At 43.5% G+C, this 16,108-nt stretch overlaps 1 protein-coding gene across 1 annotated transcript in view; it reads right to left on the reverse strand.

Annotated features, from left to right (window-relative positions):
* Positions 1–15,000, reverse strand: part of LOC124039599 (apoptosis regulator Bcl-2-like) — a 66,786-nt gene extending 51,786 nt beyond the window's left edge. The window contains exons 1-2 of the mRNA XM_046355748.1: positions 14,867–15,000; positions 13,572–14,694 (exon numbers count right to left, since the gene is read on the reverse strand). Of these exons, the coding sequence (XP_046211704.1) occupies positions 13,572–14,129 (558 nt within the window). The 5' untranslated portion in view covers positions 14,130–14,694; positions 14,867–15,000. The remainder of the gene's footprint in view (positions 1–13,571; positions 14,695–14,866) is intronic.
* Between the last annotated feature and the right edge of the window lie 1,108 nt (positions 15,001–16,108).

Below are 16,108 nucleotides of genomic sequence, written 5' to 3' on the forward strand. Positions count from 1 at the left end.
ATAATGCCCTTTTAGCGTAAGAGCTGTTTGAAAAATACTGCCTGATTTCTGCCTGTTTTGGCGGGATAAAGTTTGGGCCTTCCATGGTGACATCATGCAGTAAAATATTTAATAGACCAATAAGAAAGATAATTCCAAACTTCTATGCCAATAACAGCACATTTTCTTTTTTCCCGCCCCCACCCAGTCTTCGCAAAATTCTTGCTTGAGAAATTACTCTTTGCTAAGAAGCTATTTTTGTTTCTTTTTGACCATTTCAATTGAAAACAATCACAGTAAGATACTTAATTAGTACCCAGTGTCGTGACGTGACTATCGTTAATCTGACGACTGTTATTTATCGACTTGAGTAAATGAATCACATAACAATTAACTTATTAGAAATTTGGGGCACCACGGAATATGTTGTTTTAATTTTTTTCCTTTATTTAACTAGGCAAATCAGTTAAGAAGAAATTCTTATTTTCAATGACGGCCTAGGAACAGTGGGTTAACTGCCTTGTTCAGAGGGCAGAAGGACAGATTTCTATCTTGTCAGCTCGGGGATTCAATCTTGCAACCTTTTGGTTACTAGTCCAACGCTCTGTCCACTAGGCTACCTGCCGCCCCACGAGTTACCATCTCCATCTCCTGAATTAATCTCTTGGAAGATATATAGATATATATTATATCGATAACAGTCACTTAATAATCATTACCTAATATCAATCTCCTTCTGAACGTCGCATACACACTAACCTTGTTGATGAATGAGCAATACACAAATTGGCTGAAAATTTATTTACTAACTAAATAATAACACAGAATACATAAACACAAACAGTATAGATTATTGATTAGAAATGTAATACAATGAAAACCCGGTTGGTTATAAAAGGGAGGGGTCAATGACCCACTGCTCATTTGGATAAGAAATACAATGTATATATTTACGCGTAGATGTCTTTCTCTGTCGTTTCTGTTGAAACCAATCGATCCTTCTTTGAGGAAGGAGCTGGATGGGTGTAATGCTCTGGTTGTCCACCAGAGGTCAGAATGTCCTTAGTTGTAAGAGCTTTGTTAGACAGATACTTCAGATGCACCAACGGTTGTCCGAGAAGGGATGTCATCCTTCCCCCCTCGAGTCAAAGTTATCGGACCACTTTTACATCCACAGCTGCAGACTGTGAATGTTCTGGTGTAATTTTTTAAATCTTCTTCACATGTGTTGAGAGGTTCAGAGTTTCTTACCATTTCAACGTGGAGCCACTGCTCCACGCTTTCTAGTCTAGTCTAACCATTCGTAACGTCCGGCTCACACTGTACCTCTGCTTGATCTTTTATGTTAACTCTTAGCGAGTCCTTTTAAGCACTCTGGCCAAAGGGGGCGTTCTGTCATGCTGACACAAATGACTGTAAGTCGCTTTGGATAAAAGCGTCTGCTAAATGGCATATATTATTATTATTATTATTACTTTGCCGTGGCTACTGACTGTGCATAGCTTATATGAAAAACAATTATCTCATTAGAAAACTAAAATCAAATTTCTATCTTTTCAAAAATACTCTCATACTTAATAATTTAATGCGATGGCTCCACGTTGAAATGGTATGAAACTCTGAACCTCTCAACACAAGTGAAGAAGATTTAAAAAAATATTATTTTAAAAATTCTTCAAGGTCTGTCAAATTGGTTGTTGATCATTGCCAGACAACCATTTAAGTCTTGCCATAGATTTACAAGCAGATTTAAGTCAAAACTGTAACTCGGCCACTCAGGAACATCCACCGTCTTCGTGGCAAGAAACTCCAGTGTAGATTTGGCCTTGTGTTTTAGGCTATTATCCTGCTGAAAAGTACATTCAACTCCTAGTGTCTGATGGAAGCAGACTGGACCAGGCTTTTATCTAGGATTTTACCTGTGCTTAGCTCCATTGTTTTTAGTTTTTATTCTGAAAAACTCCCCAGGAGGGGTACTCAGTAATGTGTTGTACTGTTTTTGCCCCAAATATAATCGTTGTATTCAGGACCAAAAATAAATTGCTTTGCCACATTTTTTGAAGTATTACTTTAGTGCCTTGTTGCAAAGAGGATGCATGTTTGCTAATATTTATATTCTGTACAAGCTTCTTTTTTTCACTCTGTCAATTAGGTTAGTCGGTCCCTCCAGGATTTTGCAATTTTTTGTTTGTGATTTCTGTGGCCAAAAATGCTTGATTTTGCGGCAGTTTTCTGAAATTCTGCTATGGTTTTTTTCACATTCATTTTATATAAAGAACTAAAAAGTGGTTCTGAACAGAATGAGCATATGTTTGTCTATTGTGATAAATTTGCTGCGGAGTATGTACCTGAAAGCATCCATGACTCATTTCTATGCCACCAAAATTACGATATTTTTTCTCAGAATTGTCTTATGAAAGCCTAACACTGTAAGATTGTATTTTAGAACTTAGCTAGTCATTTTGACAATAGAACAGACTTTCAAATGATGCCCACCTGACCCAGGTTGCGCAATGGGCCGTTTTTGGATTGCATAAACAGCAACAGTAATTGTGTGATGGCGGGGATGCAAGGTTGTGTCCCAACAAAACAACTACAAGTGTACTTGCTCTAGTTCCTCAACGGCCCATTTAGGAGAGCTCAAAAAAGGCACCTTATAGTTGAAGACTATTCTTTGAGTCATAAAAGTGCATTGAAATTACTTAGGAACCTTGCACACTTTGGAGAGGTGTATTGGCCACTTGAGACCACTAATTAGTCCTCTCACTCAAACCTTTGTCATTACTTTGTCTTATGTTGCACCTACCCCACATTTACCATGAATATTCTTATTATGTTACTGAATGTACCCTGAATATTTTGAGATATTGTTATCAACAAATGCAGTGGAAAGTACAGTAAATGTCAAATGCACATGAATTCAACAGTGTAACGTTTGGGTTATTATCCTGCAACAACTGGACATTTTTCGAAAGGGAAAAATCAAGTCTGAAATTTCAAAGTCAAAAATTACAAACTTTAGAAGCCTTTTTAAACCTCAAATACACAAGGAGTTTCACATGTCCAGGAAATTATCCTGCAACAGGGGGATACAATTGTATTATTATTTGATTTTCCTTTTCAAGGTAAGTTGACTGAGAACACTTACAGCAACAACCTGTGGAATAGTTACAGGGGAGAGGGGGGATGAATGAGTCAATTGGAAGCTGTATCTCTACAATCAGCTTGGCTCGCTTCTCTTTTCAAACTCTTCCTGGTTCTTTTCCTCACTCTCCTCTGCCCTCATAGCCTGAGGTGGTGAGGGTAAGTACAGCAGCTGCAGGATATACAGTGGGTTCGTTTGAAGCCATTTTTCGGGGGAAACAACAGAAAGAGAAAAGCTCCCCCTTGGTTTTTCTTTTCTTTATCTTTGGGGATTTTCACATACAACTCTGTGTCCAGTTGGCTTTCATAAATAATGCCACTTGTAAGTGCTTGGTAAGGAGTACATACACAGGGAAATTAATAACAGAGTAGCTTTCCACTGATTGAAGCGCCTTCGCTTTTTTCTTCCTTTGAACACCTTTCTACTATTAAACCCCCAGAAATATCAACAAGGTCAAACATGCTTAATTGAGCTCCACCTGTTGCTAAACATAGCTAATTAGTGTCCTTCATCGAGACAAACAAATGGCAAGAGCCACAGGTATGTGATGCGTGGGTTGAGCACCTGAATGTCTACACGAACTAACTGCGGAAAGGTTGTTAACTTAATGACACCGAGCATCCCACCCTGATTGAGCATAAAAAATACATTTACTATTAAGTTTGCAGAGATATTTATGCTCTATTAAGGCAATTAATAGTTTGTTATCGCTCATTAGTTTTGATTTTGCTCAAAGGAATTATTTCAATGATTTTAATAGCAATAGGCTAACTGCAATCATCTCAAACTGAGCCAAAAGGTAAGAGCAGAGGAGTACATTAACAAGTGGGCTATTCCAATTAAATTCATGTAATTTCTCCCTCGTCCACATTATAGGCAGTTAGGAATATGTACAGTGATTATGATAACCACCATTGATCATTTGTAGCATGGTAAGAGATAGATAAAACTTGTTAGGCAAACTGCAATCTGCCACTTGCAAATCAACACCCTTCACCTGTCCTCATTTGCATAGCCAAGTAGTTTCCTGCCAATGTATTTTTTTTAGTTTTTTACTTTGTAAAGAAATGTGTAAATTATTTTATCTGGTTGGTGATACTGATATTTCCAGTTTAGTGATTTTAACTATTGGACTGTCTTCTGTGAACTACAGCATGGTGTAGTGCACCTCTTGCCTGGCTACCCAAACTCCTTGCTCAGGCCAAGTGCTACGCCACGCCCACTGATGTAAGTTTCTTCTCTGCAATGAGTCTGGAGCTGAGTACCTCCCCAACGATTTTGAGAATGGAAATCCATTCTAGACTGTCTGATTGGTCACAGATAGCAGGAGATTCGGCCAGGGCCTGAACACACACAGTTATAGCAGCATTTTGAAAATTCGGCATTGGCTTTGATACTGTGATTGGTTAGAGATGATCCAATCATTGAGGACTTTGTTTTGTACGACACCCATCACAAATTACTTCAAGATGGCAGTCTCAGACTGAAGTATGTAGCAGACAATAGAGCAGCGGAAGAATTCAGTTTGAGTCGTCAGGCAAGTGCAAATCATCATGCCATTCATGTCTTACCTTGACACATTCCCAACTACACAGTACTAGAGGGTGAGTGACTTTAAATTTGAGGAGCCTTTTGTTCATTTTTTACATTTAGACATGAAAGAGCAAAGTCGGCTCTCTATCCCCTCACATCAACAAAGAACAATGCTCGAATCCAAGACCTAAAGAACATCAAAACTCATCCAACTAATTGAAGACTACTATATGCAGCTCCTTGATTGTGATGAAACCATTTTCTGACGGACAAAGCAGAAATGGTTATTTGCTGGAAAATCTTCCCAGCGTAGAAGAAGCTGGACAAACAGAGAGAGTGCGTTCCATAATGGGCCCACAGAGCATACTCTGGCTACTCTGCAATAACAGAGATAGGGAATCAGAGTATAATTGGGATGTTCTCTGCTGTAGCCTATACTAGTACAATACATAAGTCTTTATCCTAAGCTGTCATTAGGATAACTGCAATGTAGCTATGGGCTATTTTTAGTAAAGGGGTTCATGAAAATATCCAAACTCGATTGCAAGACACCCACGAGGCAAAGAGTGGTCCCGTTACCACAATGTCAAGTGACCTTTACCTGCCTCTAAATATTCCTATCCTTTTCCCCACCTTATTTACAACGCATATCATCAGCACTGATTTGTTTGGGCTGGATTCCCCCAGACGATCAAACTTCCAAAACAAAGACCGCAGTCAAAGTCAAAATCTTTTCGGGGGAATAAACAACTAGATATCATGTCTTGCTGTGTCATTTCACAGGTGTTGTTAAGTCACCACAAACAGTTGACTGTAGACTAAATACAAAAGCACGTCTAGAGGAAATTCTGTAGAAACTCAAAAGAAAACAGAAATCAAAGAGGGTTAATACAAAACAAGGGTCTTATCACATGCTGGTAAACTGGGGTTGTCCCAGCAGGGGATCTGGAATATCAGTTGTACTGAAAAAGCACAGGGTAGCGCAGCTGAACCATGTCCTCTCCACAGACGGTGCAATTATTCGGCAGGCTTTATCCGAGGACTAATGAATCACATGGATTCAAAAGAAAGGATAATAAGTACAGCCAGTGGCGGTCGCTGATTGGCTGAATACCCGGGGTGCAGGGTGGTTTGAGTAGGAAATAGGATGCCAAGTTTTCCAACTACAAGTAATTTCTTTTAGATGATATATAAAACGATTTGTGCATTTGCACAACAGGATAAATACACCTATTTCACTTTTGCATGTCAAAAACGGAATGGCTATTGCTGCACACGCTGCTACTGTTTTGAACAGATTAGATTATACAATTTAGAATGAGCAGCCAGCTCACGAACGAACAAGTGCACCAGGGAGAACATAACAGGCATGCAGATGCAATAACTGAAAACACATATAACTGGAGATAGCTAGCTAACATAATGTCACAAAGCATGATGCGCTAGAAAGTTAACTTCATATTTCAGAGTGTCAGATATTATTTTAGAAAGACCTGAAATTGGCATGAGAGCTAACTAGCTAGCTTGCTGATTATCAAAAGGGAAATCAATTAGATGAAAAAAATTAATCGGTCAAACTATTTCTCAATGTTTCTCAAAATTAATTAATTTGATCATACAGTACATGAACACCATGGGGGGAAACAATCAAATCGGCCAGCCACCGTCATGCTTTTTTGTCCTACCAGATCCATGATGAGAAGGTTCTAGCTAGTGTATCCCTCTGTCCTTCGACTCTTATTGAATGTAGATGTCTGGTTTTCAGTAAGAATTCTGTCTTAGGTCAGTTAGGATCACCACTTTATTTTTAGAATGTGAAATGTCAGAATAATAGTAGAGAGAATGATTTATTTCAGCTTTTATTTCTTTCATCACATTACCAGTGTCGCAGAAGTTTACATACACTCAATTAGTATTTGGTAGCATTGCCTTTAAATTGTTTAACTTGGGTCGAACGTTTCGGGTAGCCTTCCACAAGCTTCCCACAATAAGTTTGGTGAATTTTGGCCCATTCCTCCTGACAGAGGTGGTGTAACTGAGTCAGGTTTGTAGGCCTCCTTGCTCGCACACGCTTTTTCAGGTCTCCCCACAAATTTTCTTTAGGATTGAGGTCAGGGCTTTGTGATGGTCACTTCAATACCTTGACTTTGTTGTCCTAAAGCCATTTTGCCACAACTTTGGAAGTTTGCTTGGGGTCATTGTCCATTTGGAAGACCCATTTGGCGACCAAGCTTTAACTTCCTAACTGATGTCTTGAGATGTTGCATCAATATATCCACATAATTTTCCTACCTCATGATGCCATCTATTTTGTGAAGTGCACCAGGCCCTCATGCAGCAAAGCACCCCCACAACATGGTGCTGCCACCCCCATGCTTCACGGTTGGGATGGTGTTCGTCGGCTTGCAAGCCTCTCCCGTTTTCCTTCAAACATAACGATGGTCATTATTGTTACGACTTCTACCAAAGTCGATGCCTCTCCTTGTTTGGGCGGTGCTCGGCGGTTCATTTTCCATTGGTTTGGTGTTGTCTTCCTACACACCTGGTTCCAATGCCATTCATGAATTGTTGTGCATTTAACCCTCTGTTTTCCCTCATGTCCTTGTCAGAGATTGTTTCTTGTTATGCTCGTGATTTATGGATTGGTGTGCGACGGGTTCTTGTACCCACATTTTATTTGATTATGTACTTTGTTTTTGGAGTGTGTTTTACGTTATTAAACTACTCCATTATACCAAGTTTGATTCTCCTGCGCCTGACTTCCCTGCCACCTACACACACGACATGACATAATCTCTGACCCTAAATATGAAGTCAGCAGGAGAAAGTACACCGGATATGGAGGTGGACCTTCGACCAGCTGGTGGACCTGATCATCCGGCTGGACAACCTGCTGGCCTCTCGCAGTGCTAGGCCTACCTCATGGTGCTAGGCCTACCCTGGTTAGCTTATCATAACCCCACTGTTTCTTGGCCACAGAGGGCTCTCACAGGGTGTTTACAAGAGTGCTCAGGTAGGTGTTAGGGGTTTCCATTGGTGCTACTACGGTGGAAAGTCCAGACCAGGTCTCCACCGTTCGCATTCCCCCAGGAATATGCCGATTTGGCTCTCGCCTTCTGTAAAAACAAAGGCGACTCAATTACCACCCCATCAACGGGTGCCTGTGCGATTGATCTCCTGGTAGACACTGCACTTCCCAGGAGTCACGTGTATCCCCTGACGCAAGCGGAGACGGTGGCTATGGAGACATATGTCTCCGACTCCCTGCGTCAGGGGTACATTCGGTCCTCCACTTCACCTGTCTCCTCAACTTTCTTTTTTTTGAAGAAGAATAAGAAGGATGGAGGTCTGCACTCGTGCATTGATTATCGAGGTCTAAACCAAATCACGGTGAGGTACAGTTACACGATACCTCTTATCGCCATGGCGATTGAGTCAATGCACGGGTTGCGCTTCTTCACTAAACTGGATCTCCGGAGTGCGTACCGAGAGGGAGACGAGTGGAAGATGGTATTTAGTACCACCTCGGGGCATTATGAGTACCTTGTCATGCCGTACGGGTTGATGAATGCTCCATCAGTCTTCCAATCCGTTGTAGACGAGATTTTCAAGGACCTGCACGGGCAGGGTGTAGTGGTGTATATTGATGACATTCTGATATACTCCGCTACACGTGCCGAGCATGTGTCCCTGGTGCGCCTGTTGGAGCATGACCTGTACGTCAAGGCTGAGAAATGCCTGTTATTCCAACAGTCCGTCTCCTTCCTAGGGCATCGCATTTCCACGTCAAGAGTGGAGATGGAGAGTGACCACATTGCAGTCGTGCGTAATTGGCCGACTCCCACCACGGTGAAGGAGGTGCAGCGATTCTTAGGGTTTATCCGGGGTTTTGGTCAGGTAGCTGCTCCCATTACCTCACTGCTGAAGGGGGGCCCGGTGTGCTTGCAGTGGTCAGCTGAGGCGGACGGGGCTTTTAGGCACCTGAAGGCTCTGTTTACCTTGGCTCCTGTGTTGGCCCATCCGGATCCCTCTTTGGCGTTCATAGTGGAGGTGGACGCTTCCGAGGCTGGGATAGGAGCTGCGCTCTCTCAGGGCTCGGGTACGCCACCAAAACTCCGCCCATGTGCCTTCTTCTCTAAGACACTCAGCCCGGCAGAGCAAATCTATGATGTGAGGGACCGTGAGCTGTTGGCTGTCGTTAAGGCTTTAAAGGTGTGGAGACATTGGCTTGAGGGAGCTGAACGCCACTTTCTCATCTGGACTGACCCCCGCAATCTGGAGTACATCCGGGCGGCGAGGAGAATGAATCCTCGCCAGGCAAGGTGAGCCATGTTTATCACCCGTTTAGTGTTTACCCTCTCCTACAGACCAGGCTCCCAGAAAGTTAAGGTAGACACACTGTCCAAGCTGTATGACAGAGGAGCGGTCCATGGATCCCACTCCCATACTCCCAGCCTCGTGTTTGGTGTCGCCGGTAGTGTGGCAGCTGGACGCGGACATTGAGCGGGCGTCACATGCAGAGCCCGTTCCCCCTCAGTGTCCAGCTGGGCGTCTGTACTTTCCATCTGCAGTCCGCGATCGGCTGATCGATTGGGCACACACGTCACCCTCCTCTGGTCATCCTGGGATCGGTCTGACGGTGCGCTGTCTTAGTGGGAGGTACTGGTGGCCCACTTTATTTAAGGATGTGAGGGTTTATGTTTCCTCCTGCTCAGTGTGCGCCCAGTGCAAGGCTCCTAGACACCTGCCCAGAGGTAAGTTACAACCCTTACCCGTTCCACAACGGTTGTTGTCACACTTGTCGGTGGATTTTATAACCGATCTTCCACCTTCATAGGGTAACACCACAATCTTGGTCGTTGTGGATCATTATTATGGTCATTAACCAGGAAGTGGGTAGGTTTCTGAGGTCTTATTGCCAGGACCGGCTGGGGGAGTGGGCGGCGTTCGTGCCCTGGGCAGAGGTGGCCCAGAACTCGCTCCGCCACTCCTCCACTAACCTTTCTCTATTTCAGTGTGTATTGGGGTATCAGACAGAGGCTCCTGTGGTGGACGACTGGTTCCGGCGCGCAGAGGAAACATGGGACGCCGCCCATGTCCACCTTTAGAGCGCCGTACTGCACCAGAAAGTTGCCGCAGATCGTCACCGCAGTGAGGCACCGGGGCTCTGGGTCTGGCTCTCGACCTGAAACCTGCCCCTCCGACTTTCCAGCCACCTACACACACAAATTGACAATTATGGCCAAACAGTTCTATTTTTGTTTCATCAGACTAGAGGATATTTCTCCAAAAATTACAATCTTTGTCCCCATGTGTAGTTGTAAACCATAGACTGGCTTTTTTATGGCGGTTTTGGAGCAGTGGCTTCTTCCTTGCTGAGCGGCCTTTCAGGTTATGTCGATATAGGACTTGTTTTACTGTGGATATAGATACTTTTGTACCGGTTTCCTCCAGCATCTCCACAAGGTCCTTTGCTGTTGTTCTGGGAAATATTTGCACTTTTTGCACCAAAGTACATTCATCTCTAGATGACAGAACGTCTCTCCTTCCTGAGCAGTATGACAGCTGCATTGGTCCCATTGTGTTTATACTTGCGTACTATTGTTTGTACAGATGAACGTGGCACCTTCAGGCATTTGGAAATTGTTCACAAGGATGAACTAGTCTTGTGGAGGTCTACACCTTGTTCCCCCTGAGGTCTGCTGATTTCTTTTGATTTCCCCATGATGTCAAGCAAAGAGGCACTGAGTTTGAAGGTAGGCCTTGAAATACATCCACGGGTACACCTCCAATTGACTCAGTTTATGTCAATTAGCCTACCAGAAGCTTCTAAAGCCATGACATAATTTTCTTAAATTTTACAAGCTGTTTATAGGCACAGTCAACTTAGTGTATGTAAACTTCTGACCCACTGAAATTGTGATACGGGGCGGCAGCGTAGCCTAGTGGTTAGAGCGTTGGACTAGTAACCAGAAGGTTGCGAGTTCAAACCCCCGAGCTGACAAGGTACAAAGCTGTCGTTCTGCCCCTGAACAGGCAGTTAACCCACTGTTCCCAGGCCGTCATTGAAAATAAGAATATGTTCTTAACTGACTTGCCTGGTTAAATAAAAGGTAAAAAAAAAAAAAATAAATACAGATTATGACTTATAATTCACTGTATGTAACCAATTGTTGGAAAAATTACTTGTGTCGTGCACAAAGTAGATGTCCTAACCGACTTGTAAAAACTATAGTTTGTTAACAAGAAATTTGTGGAGTGGTTGAAAATCTAGTTTTAATGACTCCAACCTAAGTGTATGTAAACTTCCAACTTCAACTGTACAGTATATATTCCGGTCTCTGACATTTCTTGTTGTAACGATGTGCGCTGAGAGTTGGGAAGCAAGTTCAGGGAGTGAGTGTTTTAATAAACAGAACATAATACAAAACAAGGAACACTAACAGCACACAGACAAGAAACAGAAACAATGACGCCTGGGGAAGCAACCAAAGGGAGTGACATATAAAGGGAGGGTAATCAGGGTAGTGATGGAGTCCAGGTGAGTCTGATGGCGCGCAGGTGTGCGGCATAATGAGCAGCCTGGTGACCTAGAGGCCGAAGAGGGAGCATATGTGACAGTACCCCCTCCATGACGCATGGCTCCAGCCGCAGGACACCGAACAAAAGTAAGATCCCGGGGATCAGGAGCGGACCGGTCACCTCTGCTGAGGCGCGGGAAACCTGTCAGTCCGGCTGAAACGTGGGAGCAGGGCGACCTAGAGCACCGGAGAGAGCATACGTGACAGTACTCCCTACCCGGCGCGTTCGGCTCCACTGCAGGACGTCAACCAGAGGGACAATCCCGTGGATCAGGAGCAGACCGGTCACCCCTGCTGATGCGTGGGAACCTGACAGACCGGCTGAGGCAGGGGAGCCTGGAGATCTGGCTGAGGCATGAGAACCTGACGAGCCGGTGAAGGCATGAAAGCCCAACGAGCCAGCTGTAGCAGGGGAGCCTGGCAATCCGGCGGAGGGCAGGGGAGCCTGGCGATCTGTCTGAGGCATGAGAGCCTATAGCGGCTCCTGGACCCGACGTCATTCTCACCGATACAAAAAAAACACTCCCTGATGCTTCCCTTAGATGAGGCATCATTCTGTAACGATGTGCACTGAGAATTGGGAAGCAAGTTCAGGGAGTGAGTGTTTTAATAAAATAAACGGTACATAATACAAAACAAGAAACACAGCACACAGACAAGAAACAATGACGCCTTGGGAAGGAACCAAAGGGAGTGACATAAATTATATAGGGAAGGTAATCAGGGAAGTGATGGAGGCCAGGTGAGTCTGATGACGTGCAGGTGCGCGTAACGATGGTGACAGGTGTGCACCATAACAAGCAGCCTGGTGACCTAGAGGCCGGAGAGGGAGCACGCGTAACACTCCTGATATTTCTTAATTTTTCTGGATTATTTGTGTTTTTAAAAATACAAAAATATTGCTAGGTATTACTGCACTATTGAAGATTGTGTTCCTATCATTTCACTGTACCTGCGATAACATCTGCAAATCAGTATACGCGACCAATAAACTTTGATTTAATTTGAAAAGTACCTCAGTGCTGACTGCTTCCTAATAGTTTTCTGATGGAACGAGTAGAAATTACTACAGCTATGCAATAATATATTATAAAGACACACAAACATGCACACATCCACACAGTTCTTCTTGTTTCTGGGGACAACACCACATAACTATACAATGAGAATGTGATTTCCCTAGCCGTCCTGGAGTTGGTGGGGGAAGCCTTTGGCCTCTGCCATTTATTCTGCTCCAGTTGATGCTCAGTCCAGACAGCTACCACCTCCACTCTCCCTTTATACAGCAGTCTATGCATACAGTATCTGCTTGTCTGGAAAGATCTGCCTGTGTCTTGGAAACCATGCACTCCACCCCAACTACGGTGACAGGTCAAGTATAGAGGACATGAAGAGCCAGCAAAATTACCCCATCAATATCATGACATTTCAATTCACTTCACCCCAAATTAAAATGTAAGTCCCTGTAACCAATGTTCACTGTTTGACCAGTTCCTTTGCTCATGTTGCAAATGTGTAAATAAATGACAGAGGAGTGAATTAACAACATAAGGAGTGTGGTTGTTATTATTACAACATAGACATCTATTACACCAGGATTGGTGGGTATGAAAGCATGGTGTGCCTGTTCCAATTTCAGACTTCAATTATTCAATGCTAGTGCGATGCGGTAAAGCAGACGGATGGGATTTAATGAACTAAGAGCAGAGGCTAAAAGAGGGAAGGCTTTTTCTCTCCATTTGATGTGGATTCTAAATAGGGAAACGCTGTGTTCATTCATTCAAACTTGAATTGCGGAAACAAGCCAATTTTCTCCTCAGAGACATCATACTGTGTAGCAGTTCCACTCAAACCACAGATGTTGGGGGAGAGAAAGGAAGTCAGGCGTTTCCAAACATCTGGTGGACTAATGACAGAGTGGTATGCAGTGAAGATAATTCAGTGTGGGCTTTCTGAATGTGTCTGCTTGACCTTCAGTCAGAATAGGGTTAGGGTACGGTTTCCCTAGATTGACTGAAATATTGGCCAGGAGATATAAGGACCCCGGAAACAGACAACAAATCAATCATTGTCCATGTAGGGTCAGGCTACTGCCCTAGTCATGATAACAGGGTTGGCTGAAATATAGTCCCAAATGTTAGACGATGGTGGTGGACATGTGTTAGTAGACAGAATTTTTTTGGTCAATCAAAATAGCAGACCTGAAGGGATTCATAAACTGTATATTTATGCACTTGGCACTGATGAGAAGTGATTGTATTTGCAACTGATGCAAAGGTGTGATAGGTGGATAGAGGCTGAGCAAATGTGGAATGATTTATTAACAGACATACCCAGTCACCATTCTCCTGGATCCAGTTCTGCAGGGGTCCGTTCAGGTACTCTGTCATCCAATGGGCAATGTTGTCTACCTGGGACGTCATCTCCCGGTTGACGCTCTCCACGCACATTGTCCCTCCAAACTCAAAGAAAGCCACAATCCGACCCCAGTTTACACCGTCGCTGAAGAGCTCCTCTATAACAGCAGTAAACCTTCTCTGTGCTGTACTGGGCGTAAAATGCAACTGCCCCGACATCTCTGTAAAGTCCCGCTGATACATGATTTCAATCTCGTCCCCCGCCTCGCGCAGCACCCTATGGAGCCGGGCATGTCGGTCCGGTTGCGGGATCCTGTTTTGGAGCGGAGAGTCAGTGTCCACGCCTTCCGCGGAGGGTTGGGACCTCCGTGCAAAAACTTCGGGGGAGTTAGGGGGAGAGGGCTCCCCAAAACCATTATTTGGGGAATCGTTTTCCGGATAAAATTCCCATACAAATCCCTTCTTCAACAGTTTGTGATGTATGTATTTTTCAACAATAAAGCGACTGTTATAAGGATTATCGTTTGCCATCATGGTGCTATAGCCTAATACCCAGCAAGCTTTTTACGCAGAATACATTTCCAATGGTTGGTTGAGACGACCTACAAGATATCCCCTAAAATTAGATATGGTATCAGACGATAAATTGCATCTCTAACATATTGCTACAGCACATTACTTGCATAGCAACACTTGTTCCAGCTCTGAAAAAAAGAAATATACATGAAATCAAACAGTATTTCCGAATGGCATATAGCCTCAAATAAAATAAAGTGGAAATACTGTTTTCTTGAACAAATTGATTAAAACATGCACATACACATATCTAATCAGATCAAATAAATAATGCTATTCTTATTCTATCACATGCATTTCGAGTTCCAGTAGCAAGTCAACTTTACAGTATAATGCGTCCATGTTGTAGCATGATCGGCGCGCAATGTCTGGTTCTCCTTGCTTATGGTACGCCCCCTTTCAGGAATCCATTGGAACAAGACCGAACAGTAATAAGTTTTGGATATCCTTTCAGCTGACCCTCACGTCAACATGAGCGTCCGAGAGTTTCAATCGCTTGCGTCAATCGATATTGTGTATTTATCTGGAAAAACGAAGTTGTTGATTAAGTTACAGTTATCCGTTCTGGGGTTCAATACTCTTGACATTTACTACAGTTCCAGAAAGACGGAAGAGGAATACTTTGCAAGGCTGCTCTTAAAAGACTACTCTTATTTCACAGAGAAATAGCTAACACAAAAAAAAAACATACGCACAAGGAAGAAGATTTCTAAGAATTGAACAGCGCAGGTTACTTTGTGGCTTCTCTGCCGACGATTTCAGCGACGCTTGGTCATGCAGCCAGCTCCAGAAGGGGCTTCCTATCCAAGGGTTGTCTGCAACTGCTTTCTCTCGTTCACTCCCACATAGGCGAGCCACTCACTCCCTCTCGGTGAGGTAGGCTACTTCCGTCAAGTTACGTCACTCCCATTCAATCTTTTCTTGTCGTTATGTGCAGTGAATATGGCCATATCATTTATATGATGGTCATCTGTTTGCGTTGTACACGTTAACACTTGACAGATGTTATAACAGAGTACCCAGCCTACAAAGTGGAATAAGTATTGAAAGTGTAGTTACAGGATAAGCCTAATGTCTTCATAAAGTAAAGTGATGCCTCAACAAAGACAATACATTATAAACCTCAAAATGTATGGATCAAATAGACATCAAAATGTATGGTAAATATGCTACATTAAAGGTATACCACCACAACTCTTATATTTTTAATATGAATGTTACAAAGGTATGATAAATGGACACTATTGGAACCAATGAGAATTGGATATAAAAAATCCCTGCCTCCAGTTCACTGACCCATATCTAACCATAGCCCCCCACCACTAACTCATCTCCTAGGGGTCCATGTTCAGAAGTTCTTGGTTTGGGCTATAGCTCCTTGCATGAAAGAGAATCCCTCAAACATAATTTTTAGAGTCTTGCACCACACACATTCATCACCCTACTACACAGTCTATTGAGATGGTGTGTGTGTGTGTGCATTTGTGTGTGTGCGTGCATGTGTGTGCGCACACTTGAATGTGATGTGTGTGTGGGACTCGCTTCCTATTCTCCAGTCATGTAGTAGTGGATGGCGATTTAGAAAGCCTTATAGAAACCTAACATAGTCCTGTTGCAGAATACTGTATGTAATATGAGACAACAAAGATACTGTGCATGCGGCTTGATGAGAACCCCTGTCCAACTTGAGGACATGAACACAATTACACGAATCATTAGGGGGGGGGGCCTTTACAATAGTGGTGTATGAGACTTCTTGAAACAATGGGCCCAAGCCTGCTCTTCACTGGCAGTTACTTTTAGGTCACCAACAGTCTCCTTGTTTCTCCTTGAAGTGTGCAGGGAGCTTGGAGTGGGAATGGGGGTGGACGGTGGCTGGGTTCTGAGACAATGGCAGTCTTGTCCCAAGTGCGCGGTCGGGATGATGGAAGGGGTTG

The sequence above is a fragment of the Oncorhynchus gorbuscha genome, linkage group LG07, assembly GCF_021184085.1.
Source record: "Oncorhynchus gorbuscha isolate QuinsamMale2020 ecotype Even-year linkage group LG07, OgorEven_v1.0, whole genome shotgun sequence".
Classification (NCBI taxonomy): Eukaryota; Metazoa; Chordata; class Actinopteri; order Salmoniformes; family Salmonidae; genus Oncorhynchus; species Oncorhynchus gorbuscha.